The 15508-nt window shown below is 39.9% G+C and overlaps 2 protein-coding genes across 3 annotated transcripts in view; both read left to right on the top strand.

The window, feature by feature from the left end:
• The window catches only part of LOC119548307, a 48749-nt gene that overhangs the window by 20836 nt on the left and 12405 nt on the right, over positions 1 to 15508 (top strand). For both annotated transcript variants that reach the window (XM_037855481.1, XM_037855480.1), the window contains one exon: positions 14895 to 14948. In XM_037855481.1, the coding sequence (XP_037711409.1) occupies positions 14895 to 14948 (54 nt within the window). The remainder of the gene's footprint in view (positions 1 to 14894; positions 14949 to 15508) is intronic.
• On the top strand, positions 6488 to 7379 carry LOC119548309 (clumping factor B). The gene has a single exon (XM_037855483.1). It carries the CDS (start codon positions 6596 to 6598, stop codon positions 7337 to 7339), a length of 744 nt encoding a protein of 247 aa, XP_037711411.1. The 5' UTR covers positions 6488 to 6595; the 3' UTR covers positions 7340 to 7379.

Genomic DNA, 15508 nt, shown 5'->3' with positions numbered 1-15508 from the left:
GAAATTTAATTAGGTCGTGGGAAAAGGCTTTTATACAAGACTAAAGACTAAAGACGAAAGTTTTGATTTTAAATTGACTTTTTGGAGTCAGAAATTCGATTAGGTCGTGTAGGTAAATGCTTTTTGGATTGAGGATCCTTCCCAAAATATTTCCATAAAATTACATACTGCATTTAAGCTTTCATTTTTAATTTTAAACTGGTTTTTGGCAGTTAGAAATTCGATGAAGTTGCTTTTTTGTTGAATTTAAGAACTGGTTTTGAGTAAAATTTATTTATTGCAATAACTTCTATTCCGCAATAAATTTTGCAAACATTTCACACCTCGCTGCTTTTGCATTTCTAGATTAGTATTTTCCTCCACGTGCCAACTTTTATTTTGTCTGATAAAATATTCAAAATGTATTCTCACACATTCGATCAACAAATCATTTATTGCCAATGAATATTTCATTTCGAATTTTATTTTTCAGCAAATTTGTATGCAGAACATTAGCAGGCTTTTGTTTATTTCCAAAGCGTAATTATTTAGATAAACTCTTCAGTGTTATGTTTGCTAATTTATACTCTACGACTTATTAAAAAGAGATTAAATGAAAAGCTGCTTGTGCAGCTTAGTGATAATTATTTCTACGAAATGCATCTGCTTTCTCTGTTTTTTTTTTCTTTGAGGATTTTCTTGTCATAATCTGATGTTATGCTTTTCATTTAGCCAATTTGTGAGAATTTAATTCTGGTAATTTCATCAGCCAAGCATAAATTATCCACCGCAAGCTATCAGTTTGGTTTTCCCGAACTCAACTCGTGCTCGAGCCAACCATTTTCCAGCTTATCGTGTTCATCTCTGTAAGTTTCTTTCCTATTCATGGGAAATGCCATGGTGATAAAGGGAAGATGGGGTCTGGTTGCAGGACACACAGCTCATGTCCTGCGGAGCATCCATGCTGATTCTGATGCTGCTGCTGCCATGACAACAACTAGTTGCTGCTTTTTGTTGGCCATGCAAAGTGCAGCCCACATGCAAAGTTGGCCAGGCAGCAGCTACGCCCATGCATTTATGCACAGAATTGCGCAAGAATCAACAGGAGCCTGGGTCCTGGGATTTATTGATTGCTGCTGCTGCTGCAGGTGCACATACACATCCCTCGGTTCGGTTATGCATAGATACAAAGATACACAGATACATACGAACAGATAAATGTCCTGGCTTTGCAGTCGACTGCTCCTCGACATTGTTGTGTAAATTAGCAACCAGGCTGGTGGCAACAAGCAACATCATCATTAGCAGCAGCTGATGCTCCAGCTCCTGCTCCTTGGTTGCCACATATTTCATGGTGGCACCTATATCATCTACCACCACCCCCTTTTCCACCCTTTGTGGCATGCAACTTTTGATGGCTGCACAATAAAATTTAATTAACAGCAGCTGCTGCCGCTGGTGCAAAAGGAGGAGCAGCCGCCACACATGCCACTTGCCCCTCGAGAGCCCCATGTTGCATGCAACAATGTGTCTCTCTAACACACACTGACCTTTGACACGGCCAACCAAGCGGATCAGCACGGCAAACTGGCAAAAACAACTTCATTAAACTGACAACAAATAAAAGCTGAGGAGTATAAGCCACCAGCTAACTTTGTCCATGGCCTGCACTGCATTTATTCATTTCATTTGAAAAACAAATATTTGCACTCATTCCGTAGAGCTTTCTCCAAGCGCCAGATAGTTTTTCATATTTTGCCCTGCGCATTCTCGCCATTTAATGAAATTCAGTTCAATCTCAAAGCGAAATCCAGGCCAAATGCAAAGCCAACTTGGATCGAAATTGCATTTTACATTTTCATTTTCGTTTTCGCGCAATTCGCACATTTTCAAATCAGATGCGAATGCATTATTAATTAGTTGGCCTGGGCTGGGCATTGAAAACTTTTTAGAAATGGCTGCAGTGCTAATGCAATTTCCATGTAGAAACCTGAAAAAAATAAGAGAAACTTGTTACGTATACGCCGTGGTGTGCGCGCCTTTTATACAATTCATTTTCGGCCAAATGGCATGCGGCGAACCTCTGGCTGCCATTTTACATCATGTTCTGCGGTTGATTTGGCACACAAACCGCAATTGTGCTGAGTTATATAGATGTCGATATAGGTTCAACATATATATACATGGCTCGTTTTAATCCCAGCTATAAGGTTCGAATTTTTCCCATCTAAAATAGAGAGAGAGAGCTATTGAATTAGTGGGGCAATTTGAAAAGAGCAGTGTAAATTGCTTTTTATATGCTATGCCAGAGGATTTATTAGCCGCCAAATTGCATGCATTTATTGAAAATCCCCAGTTTCTGTTTTAAATTCCGAACTTTAAAGGTGCTATCTCTTTGTCACCTTTTAGTTTTGTTCGTCTTTTTTAGCAGCAAAGTTACGTACTGCCAAAGTCTATGAAACAAAAACATGACTAGGTGTTTTTTTAGGTGGAAATTCTGATGCATTCTTCTTTCCCTCGGCTTAAACCGAAAAATCTCCAGCTGACGGTATTTTTTCCCCACTCCAACCCAAAAAATATTTGTGTTGATCCCCCAGCCAGTTCAAAATGGAGCAAGGTTCCCCAGCTCTTTTTTTTTCATATTTTACACTGCCAAATAACTTTGCACATGGTCGAAATTCATAAAGGTTGGATGACTGCTTCGAGTGGTGGATAGTTGGATGCTTTTCCCTTTTTCGGATAGGGTGATTGTGAGCCGGAAAAATAATTGCTGTGGGGTAACTGGAAGCCCCTCCGATTTCAACTCCTTGACTTTCTGTCTCTCTCTGCCACGGCAATTTAATTTCTCAAATGGCAAACAACTTGCAACTAATGAAAATGCACTTAATTTGCGCCACGCTCAAGTCATTTGGAACAAATTGCTGTCTGCCTCGCCGGCAAGGATGTTCTTATATACACTGGAGAAAGGGAGCTTTGTTAACGTAAACATATTGCCGACATAATCGAGTATCAGTGAACAGTGAACCGAAAAGAATGCCTTGGGCCGAAGAAAGGCTCTCGATGAAGGAGATATCCTTGCGCTTCACTGGATGGCAAACTTTTTACGAGTTATTTTCCCCGTCCCCCTCCTTTTTTTTCGGCATGCTCAATTTGAGAGGGAAATGGCGTGGGAAAACACCAGGAAAGCACAGAAAGCGTTGGGAAAATGCCACTGGAAATGCACTTGCATCTGCAGCTGAAACCTAAACTCTTCTGTCGTTTTAAGCGCCGCAATTACTGCCGACAGGCTCACAACGCACTTTGCACCATATAGTAAAGTACATCCCTATATATGTCTAGTATATGTGTGTTTTCCCATTGTCCTTTCAGCGGAGAAGAGGAAAATTTATCCCAGTTTTCAGTTTGAGTTTCCGTTTAGGGGATTAAGTCGTGCTAAGTGGAAAACAGTTAGTTGCATTGGCCGGCGGAGATTAGAGACTTGCCCCGAAATTGGTTGCTGAAAATTGCTGGTGGTTTATTCTTTGCCAAGTAAAAGTTTTAAAGAGAAATTTTACATCCTAATTCTAAATATTTAAATTAAATCTACCATCAGTATTTCATTAATTCGGAATATTCAAATTAAATTCTCATAACTATATTTACTCCGCAAAAATTCGTTTCATTTACAAAGAAATAAAATCCTTTCTGACCAGTCTTTATTAAATTTAAAATCTCTCAAATGAAATTCAATGCATGCAGATATTTCGCATAAAAAAGGCTGAAAGGAAGTGTAGAAATTTATATCGCAAAAAAATATACTAGAAATATAATCTAATTATAAAAAAGCGTAGGTAAAACATTTGATACCTCATGCAAATGTCAAGCCACAGGAAATAATATTTGTGGAATAATATTCTGGGTAATATTGAATGCGGGCTGTTTGACATCCTTATCGGCACTTTCCCAAGCATTCCTGGTATTAATGAATTTGTGGCCAACCAATGCCTGCACACGCCTGATTCTGTCATATTTAGTAGATTTTAGTGGCAATTCAATTATGTGGTTACATAAAATTGCGCACTGGTCCGCAGGATGGCCAGAGTATCGTTTTGGAGCACTCGCATCTGCTGCTCGTCGATACTTCAGAACTTCAGACTGGCCCATAGGAGAGGTACTATTGGCGAGTTAATTAAACTTTCCGAGCCGAAGGCTCTCAATGGCCAGATGAAGATGTAATTAAGAGATAAAATGGAAACAATGGGCACACACTCACATCATCTGTCTGTGCACGGTTACGCCCCCTTCTTAAGACGCCGCCCACCTGGAAGGCTCCAATCTGGGGTGTCCCGGGGAAACAAAGAGGTCGGAGTTCAGGCCAGGTCCTGCCCGCTGTATTCCATCCAGAGATAAGCAATCGAGCGGAAGAAAAGATATTGAATTGCCAATGAACCATGGCCAGACACTCCTACATTTTCCCCACCCCCAAAGAGCAGGAAAAATTGCAGATAATCAAGGGAGGCCAGGGAAAAGACCAGCTGGACGGCTGACAAAAGCGGGCCTAATGAATAATAACAGTAATCATCGTTAAGATGCAGGCATATAAAAATATATAGGGGGAGAACAAATATATAACAATAAAATAGGAGCCATTATCGATGGCCTCGAATGTCAGGAGCTCTGTAAATATTGAAAATCAGGTTGGAAAAGAGGAAATGATAATTTGATTCAGACACGAAAAGTTCAAATTTACCAGTAAACATTTAATATATTATTATATGAATAATGCGAATCTTACAAAAAGATGTCACAAAATATTTTTTTATTAATGTCCCACGTACCTTTTATATTTCTTTAAGAATAAGATACAAAAATATTACATAAAAAATTCTTAAAGTTCTGATCCTTATGTTTCCTTTATAAGAACCAGTCACAATTTGATGTCCAAATATGACTGAAAATATGTACAGGTTTTTAAGCCTCCTCTCGAACATTTATCACCAAATTTAATAGGTTTATTAGCCTGTGCTTCTGTGCTCCTTTGAGATACATATCCCGTTCATAAAGCTGACATAATGGGAATCAGAATCGCTGTCTGGCGGCGGGCATTTTAAGGGGCAACCGAATTGCCAGCGAGAAAATGTCATAAAAATTAACGTGACATCGTAAATATCTGGACCCAGGCATATATGTATGTTTGTAATGCCGTGGAGATGTTATATTTAAGTGCAAATATGCGTAAAATTGCTCAAACGACAACCCATGCACAGCAGTTACAGTCATACATTTTGGCACATTAAAAAAAAAAAGAAATGGGAAATGTGAGGGAAAAACAAAACGAGAAAATGGCGCGGCAACTGGTTGCTAGTCCTTCGTTTCAGCTCCCCGGAAAACCGCCTCTTTGAGTATTATTTACCCACATATAAAGCAGCCAAAAAAAAAAAGAAATTTCCCCATCGCATTGGCCGCAAGGCAAATCCCTGCAATTACTTTGTTGGCACTTTGTTTTGGCTTGCCTTTTGAAGTTCCTATTTTTGGGGGTCCCAATATGGTTTCTCTGTCCTTTTTTTGTGGATTTTTATAAGCTTGCCCCTGGCAGCGGACTATTAGAACCTTTTAATGGCAACTAGAGAGCACGGCAAAAAACTACAGAAAGCCCTCATATGTTGCGTAATGTATGTAAATGTATTTATTTGTGGCAAAGTAGGGTGGGGAAACCTTTGGGAAAGTCAAATAAATGTTAATTTAATGTTAATATTGTTTACTTGGCCCACTTCTTGAAGGTGTAACAAAGACAACCTCTGTCCCCGAAGGCAAACAAATAGAAACCAAAGTGAAGGAAGAAAGTGCTTTTTAGCCTGAGGGAAAGTGTAAAAATAAAGAACATATATGGGCCGGGAGAAAACATGCAAAATTCATTGAGCCAGGCCCAACAGCTGCTCCCTAGGATGGTATCCCAAGAATCCAGGCATAGGACATGTGTAGGCGTGCGGAAATTTAATAAGAACTGGATTTTTATGTGCCACGCATACGCAAATAAGCGTTTGGACCCCCTAGAAACCCCAAAACCCCAAACCCAAAAGGCAAATGTGTATTTATGTGTTCCTATTGCGATGTTTGGCCTGTTGTAATCACGCTCCATTGGGCGCCTCTAATTTGGCATTAATACACCCTGCCTTTCAACATAAAGCGGCCTTTGACCCCATCCCCTCTTAACCATCACCCACTCGAGTGACCTCCGAACTAATGATTTGATTTATCTGCCGTAGAGGCGACCGCACCAATAAATTGCCCCACCTGCGTGGCATACAACACTTTGTGGCGCCACAGTAATTGATTTAGATGGTGATGGTGGGCCAAACAAATTAGGGTCAAAAATCAAATATTTCTTCATTACGTGTTGGCTGCAAATCTAATTGCCAAAACTACGCTTTTCGCAAAATTATAGACTACACCTCAGTCATTCATCTCACTTAAATACCAAATCAAAGCAGTCAATATTAGAACATCGTTGATTTTCAAACGGAAAACCTCATTCTTTCTCAGCCATTCGTTTGATACGAATCTGGTTTTTCTTTTTTGATAATAAACCAAAATTATCGGTGTATATTTAAAATTTGTAGTGAACAAAACTCTGAAAATGTCCGAGGAGGAGCTTCGGGTTTCGAGGAAAGCTGGCAGGAAGGCTAAAGATTTGACCCCTGCGTGTATGGATGATTTGGTCAATCAGGTATTCGATAAGTCGAAACAGCTAAGTATGTCCGTAAAGGAACAGCGAAAACTGGTTCAGGAATATCTGAATGCTAAGATTGAGGATAGCGATGAAAGCGATGGAGAACATGACAATGATTCCGATTATGGTAGCTATTCCGATTCCGGGGACGATAACTTTTCCGATTACGAAGAAGAAACCTATTCGGATTCGGATGAGGAAACGGAGGAGAGTAGTGATGCGTTAGAATCAGGATCTAGTGAGGATGAGGAGGCATCCCCTGAAGTACATGGAAAAAAAGAGCAAGAGGGTTCTAAAAATTTGGATGGAAAAGTCTCCAAAGACAAACCGAAATCATATCAACCTGAGTCCTCTGATGGTCCCCCGAAATCCCCTTCACAACCTGGATCTGGTATTCAGCGACGAATGACAATGGCCGGTGGTTTGGTGGCTTCCCCAATTCGCAAAGGCAGTCAAAATCAGAAGACTCTGAAAACTGAAGAAACCAAATCCCTTCCAATATCATTAAACAAAGTGAAAGTCTTACCGAGTCTGCGGAAAGAAGAACCCATAATGAAAGCCAGCACCAATTTCTTGGTTAAGCCAAAAGCTTTTAGTTTCTTCAAAGGAATTAACAAACCCATTATAAAGCTTCCCGATCCAAGGATTTAATTTTTTCCAATTTTAATTAAAATAATTTTGTAACTTTTTATACATTTTTTGTAATTTTTGGACCTCGAACTAAATCATCTGTAATTCATCTTTGGTTTACTAAAAACCACGTTCAAAATTATTTTGACCGTTTAGTGGCAACCAAAATAGCATTTTATACAACACCTAAATCCGCCAATTTAATTAAATAAACTACGGTAAAAGTAGGTCATATTTAATTTGACATTTTCGGGTCCTGCGTTGAACAACTTTAATTGGTCTCTGGGGTCTGTCAGGTGGAAACTTTTGGGGCGTCAAATATTTGACCTAAGTTTGCTGTCGCTTCAACGATAAAATTGGGCGATTTTGTCAGCCAAATGTTTTTGGAAAAGTTTGCGGAATAATTTTCAGTTGTTTTTTGGACGGCCTTTCCTATCTTCATGGTACTTTCACCCGGCCATAATTTATGCAAAAAGTCTAATGAATTTTTCATGCACAACACAACCAAAAAAACGGCCGCAGCAACAACAATTTTGCGGAAATTAATGAAAATTCATGAGCGAATCCTCTTCCTCCTTCGATTTTTCCCCCTCTGGCCACCATTAATGAGCGCAAATTAAAAGCTGCCTAAACATTAATGAAAACCAAAGAGCCGAGAAGGAACAAGTAACATGAAACAAGAGGAAAATGAAGGAAACGTGATGTCGAGGCGTCGGAAAATGGTAAAAAATCAGCTAACAAATTTCCCAGGCCCAGGGAATAAGCAATCAAGATTTGTGTGTGTTTATTCTTTTATGGCAAATTGGAAAAGTAATTGCACATTAAATTCATTGAAGCGCAAAGTGGCGACAATGGCTAAAACTTATTTGCATTTAATTTAATCAATTTAAACGCATCGTAAATCGACCACGCCCAGGGGCGTTCAGTTCAATTTGCTTTATATTATTTAGTCTCCTCTCAAAGCCAATTGCAGGGAATTTGCATGGGATTTATCTGGGTTTTGGTTGGCATCCAGCAGGGCTGGCATAAATCCATGTAAAATGAGGGGGGGGGCGGTTCTATTTGAGGATGGGTTTCACTCAGGATGCATCTGCTGACTTGCAACTGAGCAGTGAGCCGCAGGATGAGAATCACAGGATGCCTAGCAACCTTTACCTGTACGCCCCAGGCCAGCAATCAGTCATCATATTTGAAATTTGGATTTCGATTTCAATTCTGCCTCCGACTCAGCAGCAAATGCGTATTCGATTGTCGGCCCAGACCCCCTCTTTTCCATTTTGAATTTGGCAAGGGAAGAATGCAGGCAGGCAGGTCCATTTGGGGTCACTTTGGAAACGGAATTTCTAATAAATCGCACTCAAAGTGCAGGTAAAACGAGGTAGATAGGGAAAAGGTAGGTAAATGAAATTCAAAATTGATGAGTTTTATTTTTGCAGATAAATAGAGTCTGCACAAAAGCATGTTTAACATGCAAAGATTGAGTTGGCAGTGTATATTAAAATTGAAAACAAATAATGCTACTCACTCTAGGTTTTCATTTTAATTTGAAACTGGTTTTTCGGTTCATACCATACCAGTTTTTAAGGACAATTTGAGCTTGGCAGATGACCAGAGCACTGCAATGCTAATGACACAAGCGAGTTCGTTAGGATTTTCTTTGGAAATTTGTCATTCACACAGAAGGCAGGATAATGAACGAGCAGAAATTCAGATGTGCTTGTGTCTTTTGTGGATGAGAATTAAGGATAAGTTGCTGATTCACCAAAGTCTCAAGGAAATTGCGATTGAAAGTGGTGAATAAAGGAAAGGCAATCATTTCGTTAGCTCAGTTTTATTATCCTTTCAGTTTATATTGCATAACTTTAGGCGTCATGAAAAGTGCAAATTAAAGATTATATGCTTTTGGGCGTTTTTAATAAGAAATACTTCAGTCTACAAAAAAAATAAATTGAAACACAGTTAAATTAACAAGGTTTCAATTTCAGAAGCACATTTCAATAAACCAGACAGTATTTACTAACCTTTAACTTCATGCATGAGCAGTCCATTTTCATTGCATACTTTTTGGCATCTTTGATAATGGCTCTCTGGTACTGTCAATGTTTTCCTGGTTTAAATTGCATATGCCTTTCAGAGTCCTTCAGATCTTGCTTATCTAATAAACAAACAACTTTTAGACAGGTACTTGACACATATTTGAACAGTGTTGACATCCAGCAGTCTCTTGCTGGATGAACCGTAAGCAAATAAACATTTTCGGTGCCTCACAAAATGTATAACTTGAGCTACCATCCTTCTGTCAACTGGTTTTGGTCCGGTCAGAAGTGGCACTCAATTTATTAGTCCTAGACAAAGTCAAAGTGGCTGCCATAAAAAGTTTATATTTATGCAGGACGTTCGTCTCGGAGTGGACCAACAAAAAAAAAATGAAAAGATGAACAGAACCGGGGGCCTCCTAATTGCGTGCCAAATTTGTTGGGGTCACTGGCGTCGGTTGTCCGGAAAGGGGCCAAAAATATTTGTTTAGAAATGTGGCTAGATAAATCAACGAACCACCCGCACCAGAGACAGTTGGCATACCAGAGGGAAAAACCACTCCGCCCGATTTCCACAGCCCCCAACCCAAGGACGTCAAACGTGTTTAAAATTTATGAATAAAATGAGTTCGCATAAATCAAGGAGCCGGCGGCGTTGGGGAGAAAATGAAAAACAGCTCAGTGGCAGCAACATGTTAAAGGAGCTGCCACAGAAAAAAATATTCCACTTAAAAACTTTTAAAAATCTGCAAATTCATTCAAAACAAATAGGGATCAAATAGGACTTAAACAAATTTTAGTATTAACTTGGCTATAAAATTAGCAAGCATTTTGGAAGAAACTTAAATCTTTTTTAAGATTAAACTGTTCTTGAAAATGCTTTGTTCTTGAATTTCAATAAGAAAATAAAAGATCTAAACTTAAAAAAAGATGTTAAACGAATTTGTCTAATTTATAATGTCGTAACCAAAAAGCTTTTGAAGTATTATAAATATCTTAATTTTCCACGCTCAAAACCCCTTAAGAACATTTAAAATTCCATTTATTAGGTTCCTGTGAGATACAAACACTGTGTTTGTTTTCTTTTGCTGCGGTGGGAAGGCCTTTTGAGCATCTGAGTTCCCAGTTTTGTGGCAAGAAACAAAAAAAGCACTCTATTTTTCCGACTGTGTGGCTTGATGTCCTGCCGTAAGGAATGTTCCACTCAAAAGAATGTGGCTGCAGGACCCGGAGCTGCTGTGAAATGCCGCCGCTTATTTACACTTAATAAAGCTCCAAAGCAGCGACAACTTTTGCAGCTGCAACTAAGCCGTGGCAAAAAAAAAAATGGTAGAAAAGCCGGGAAAAGAGGCAATGCATCCTCATCCGCCGAGCTTTACATTTGTTTGTTATTCTGTTTGCTTGGCACATGTGTGTGCGATGGCATTAAACGCTTAGCAAGTCAAGTAGGCAGGAGCAGGAGCAAAGGCAGGACTTTAATGCGAAAACAGGTCCTGTTTTATAGTATGCATGCGTGTGTACTTGTTATGCTGCCCTTTAACGAGCTGTGCATCATGTTTGCTTTGCCATTGGCCCTGCCAGAAAGTCCCTCGTCTCGTGCGACAAAAAACAAAAAAGAGTCCTTTGCCTTGTCGTTGTCATGATTAATGTCCTTTGTTATTATTTATTTTCTTTGTTCCTTTGCCGCCCTGACAGTTGTTCGCCCTACTCGCCTTGGTCGCCTTGGTCGCCCCTCCATTGACACGTACTGTCAACGCAAAATATTAAGTATTGTGGCCCGCGGGGCGGCTTTAACGCATCTTTTCATCCGGTCAAAGAAAAATATGATGCCTTGTTTTCGTGGTCTCTTGTTTTACAACATCCTGCTGGGTCTGGTAATTGTGTTTTAAGCACCAGTAAGCTCTGGATTAATTTTTCATGTATTAAACTTCATTTTCTTCAAAGGAATTAATCCTTTCTGGGAATTACTTTTATAAAATTTGAGTCACAAAGCTTAGAAATTGTATGTCTTGTAAATTAGTTACATAATATAATTGTGCTTAAATGTTATGCCTTCTATTTTAACTAAATTATATACCTTTTATGATGTCCTTTTTATCATAATAACAGCTTACTCCGTTGTTATAATTAAACCTTCTCTGATAAAATTGGTACTTTGAAAGCTTGCCTCTGAGGAAAACAATAAATTTCACCGTTCATAAAGATTGATTTTATTTTTTCTGAACTTTAGGAATTTATCTTATTTATTTGTTTAACAAAATAAAGCTAGTATATAATACTAACATTTATATTTGATGGGGAAGGGGCGCTGGTCCTTCGGCCCTAGAGAATTTATTTTTATTAAATAAATTTCTAGGAAATCTCTAAAAATGTACCTTGTAGCTATCCATCAATGTAATTCTTTTTTAAAAATGTCCGTGTGCCAAAAGCAGTTTGAACTTTATCCTTTCCCAAAACCTAGTTAATTTTACATTTTAATCCCATCCCTACTTGTGCCATACAAAGAACCACAAAATCCTACTAGTCCAAATTTTGAGTGCCCCATGAAATGTGTGTTAGCACACTTTTATGGAAGCGTTGCTGCTTTGGCTGCTTTGGGGTAAATGTCGCACGTAATCAGAGTGCGGACATTCGTTATTGTCATTAAAGATGTCGACTGTCGACTGTCGGCGGGGCTCTCAACGCCCTGCGCCGCATATTACACGTACCACACGTTGTCCGGGGGGCCACACGTGCCGTGTGCTTGTGGCCAGATGACAGGAGAAAAAATGTCGTTATGAAATGAAAATCTTTCTTTCTCTATTTTCCATTCTTTTTTTTATATTTTTAAATGCCTTGACCCAAAAGCAAACGGCACAGGAAACCTGGGAAAACCTGAGGGAAACCGGAGGGCAATCTCATAAGTAAACAGCCCTGGCCAGGCGGAAAATTCCGAAGGAGCTTCCTCTTAACAATGTGCGGTTTGCCGGTGGACATCAATCAAAATGTGGGCGGTGGGTCTTCCTGTTGAGGCAACGGCTGCCATCGCAACCACAACAATATGGGAATGCTCATGGAATTTTCAATTTCGCCTTGGGGCGGTAAATTTATTAAATTGTTGCGTCTTCAGTGTTTGCCGTGTTGGCCTCGGGCATAATTTGGGCTGGCCAAGATTTCCCTACTGGGAGTCAGCAATCAAGTTGCCAACTTATCAATCAATTCCGGACGAGCACAAAAGGATGATGGATCTCCCAACTCCCATTTCCCCAGCCATTCGACAACACAGATTTTGATTTGTTGATTGGCAATCCTGACGATGAATGCAGGCCAGGCCCTGCCATTTCCTTCTTGCGGTCGAGGTCTTCGCTTTTCATTCCCCTGCATAGGAAAATCGAAGCCGCCATAAATAATAGTTGCATCACCATGACGCACAGATAGTTTCGCTCCGATGGGGATTTTGTTGGCGTAAAAGCTTTTAGCCTTTGGGTGCGCAGGATGCCTCTGATTTTTATTGCCGCACTCGATGGCCAGTGAGCATTTGCATGGCGTTAAAATGGCCTATGAATGCGGCACGTAACGCCACATTGCGCATACGCCGCGTGGTCTTATCAGTGGGTGGAAAAGATACAAAAAAAAAGGTGGGAAAAAATGAAAAAGGGCAGGTAAAATCGGAAAAAACAATGCAGCCCAGCTTACCTGAACAACCATCATGGCCATGAGTTCGCATTTTTATGAGCCCAGTCTGGGGAACTCTGATCCCTTGGGTTGATTGGTCTCTTCAAGTGGGGCATTCCCCATCGCAATTAGACCGCTCACTTGCCACGAAATTGCCATTGACCATTTCTCATTTAATTAGTTTCTATTTTCGCACCAAGGCTTTTAATATCGCTTTGCCGTCTGGGCATTCAGGTCACGTCTCTGTTGGCCTATTGATAAATAGACAGACGGCCTGTGTCGCCACATTTATTGACTAGTTTTCCCAACGGCCCAGGACTCAGCCAGCAAAAAGGAGACAAAGTGTGCGTTTACAGTCCTCGGATCCTTGGGTCCTCTGGATGTGACGAGTGCACTTCAATCTGTCGACTCGACAATGCTGAAAGGGCAGAAAGAATAGTTCGGGGACTCCTCTCCATATGGCCAAACAATGTGGCCACTCGGCTAACTATACACAGAGAATAAAAATCAAGTTTATCGCACTTAAGCAAAGAGTCATTAAGAATTTTATAGTCAACTTGGCTGGCAGGTACTTAAGTGAAAAATGACAGAGGATTTCATACAGCCCTTAAGTTTTTATTAGTTTTTCTTTTTTATATTCATAGTGATGAGATAAGATGGTAACTTACTATTTATGTAAACCAATAGGTTGTAAACTCTCTTTTAAAGGTACCTAAAAGTATGCAGTGAAAAAGAAGCCTTGGCCTTCCGAGCTTAAAATATATTGTTGCATACTTTTAAACACTTTTTCAGTAATTTAAAAAAATATAGAGATCATTTGATTTGCTGTTAATCTTAACAAATATCCTGATTTATTTTCTGACTGTTGTTGACTGGAATGGTCCAAGCAATTAGTAATTTGCTCTGCCATTTTTTCAAGCTGCCTGATGAATTCATCAGAGATTCTTCCCCTCCTCAGGCAAACTCTTTTTGTGCGGAGCTACTTAATTTCTGGGCATTCATGGGTCTCTCTTATCACCAAGGGACCGGGACCCTCAGGTCCTCCGACCGTCGAGATTAATATTCGCTGCCCTTTTAGCCCCCGCCTGCAATTATTCAACAATTAAAAACAAAACAGCCAGAAATGCGGCATTTGTGGGGGGAGTTGGTTGGATGTTGGCTGTGCGGAGGTTGTGGCAGCTAAATGAAATTACTTTGGCTTAATTAATGGCCAACGAATGTCGAAGCGTTGTCGCCTTTTTTTGGCTGTCACAGCCCAAAAGTTAAAGCCAGGCAAAGACCACGAAAACTGTTGACAACAAAGTTCCAAAGTGACGCCATTCTTGGGCGTGGGTTTTCCTAGGGTTTTCTGGGGTTTTCCACTCAGGACGAACAGGACGTGCGTTTCACATGATGCTAGCTAGTCCCCAGGAAAAAGGAGGAGGCAAATTTTTCACTGGCAAATTGCCGATGCGATGCGGGCGTTCTTGTTGACGTCACAGACATTTGACTAACGGCCAAAAGAGGATATATTCGGGGCCAGGAATTTGTAGTTGTCTTTCCCTGTGTGTGTGTTAGCCATGATGTCGCACATGCTCATAAAAAGCGTTTATTTAGCCAAGAGTCAGGCAAGCGACACATGACACCAGCAGCAGGGAAAACATCAGAGGAGGATGGATGATATGGGGGCTCTTTGGGGATCTCGGGGGTGTCGAGAGTCTGCTTAGCGACGTAATGCTGATTTGGCTCTTACCACATCATTATGTCTCAACTGAAAGACTGCTCTGCTCTGCTTTGCCCGCTCATAATAGCCCCAGTTAAACAACTCTTTCATGTACTATACTATACTATACCATTCTATACTAACCAAAGACTCTATTTTTTTCTATTTTTCGCTTTTCTTACAGGCTGCCAGTTTGTTAGGACGCTATGCATACCGCACTCCGAGGTCTGCTACGATGGTGAGTAAGCGATAAGGCGGTCGACACCCAGTTAAGATGGTCTTAAGACCCAGATTGTGGTTATCAGTAAGCCGGCGAACAAAGGGATGCCAAGTTAGTGGAAATTGAATTTACCCAGAACGAAAGGGGATTAGCAGCATAGTTTCACGGGAAGAGGGGCTTAAGTACTTCCACTAAAATTGTGGCATTAAGTATGCTAAATGACAGTCGTTCATTTATTTTTCATTCGAATGAGGAACTTTAATAGACTTTAATAGACCATTCAAGGAAGTTTTTTCGGGATTTTAAATATGCAAATGTGTTAGCAAAATAAACAATTGTTATTTAGGTATTCAAAATGGAGAAAAAGCTTTTTTGTTTTTTTCATACTAGTCTAAACATTAAGCTTCAACAAGTTGCTTAGTTTTGTGCTCGAAGTGCATGCAATTAATTATGGAAAGCAATTTAGCTTTTTAATATAATTAGTTCATTTTTCTAGCAAAGTTGAGTGGAGTTTTAGTTGTGAAATATTCCGCTTTGAAAGTTAAACAACAATCAGTGTTTGTTGAGCTTTTAAAATT

The sequence above is a fragment of the Drosophila subpulchrella genome, chromosome 2L (assembly GCF_014743375.2).
Source record: "Drosophila subpulchrella strain 33 F10 #4 breed RU33 chromosome 2L, RU_Dsub_v1.1 Primary Assembly, whole genome shotgun sequence".
Taxonomy (NCBI): domain Eukaryota; kingdom Metazoa; phylum Arthropoda; class Insecta; order Diptera; family Drosophilidae; genus Drosophila; species Drosophila subpulchrella.
This window is presented reverse-complemented; position numbering and strand designations above follow the sequence as displayed.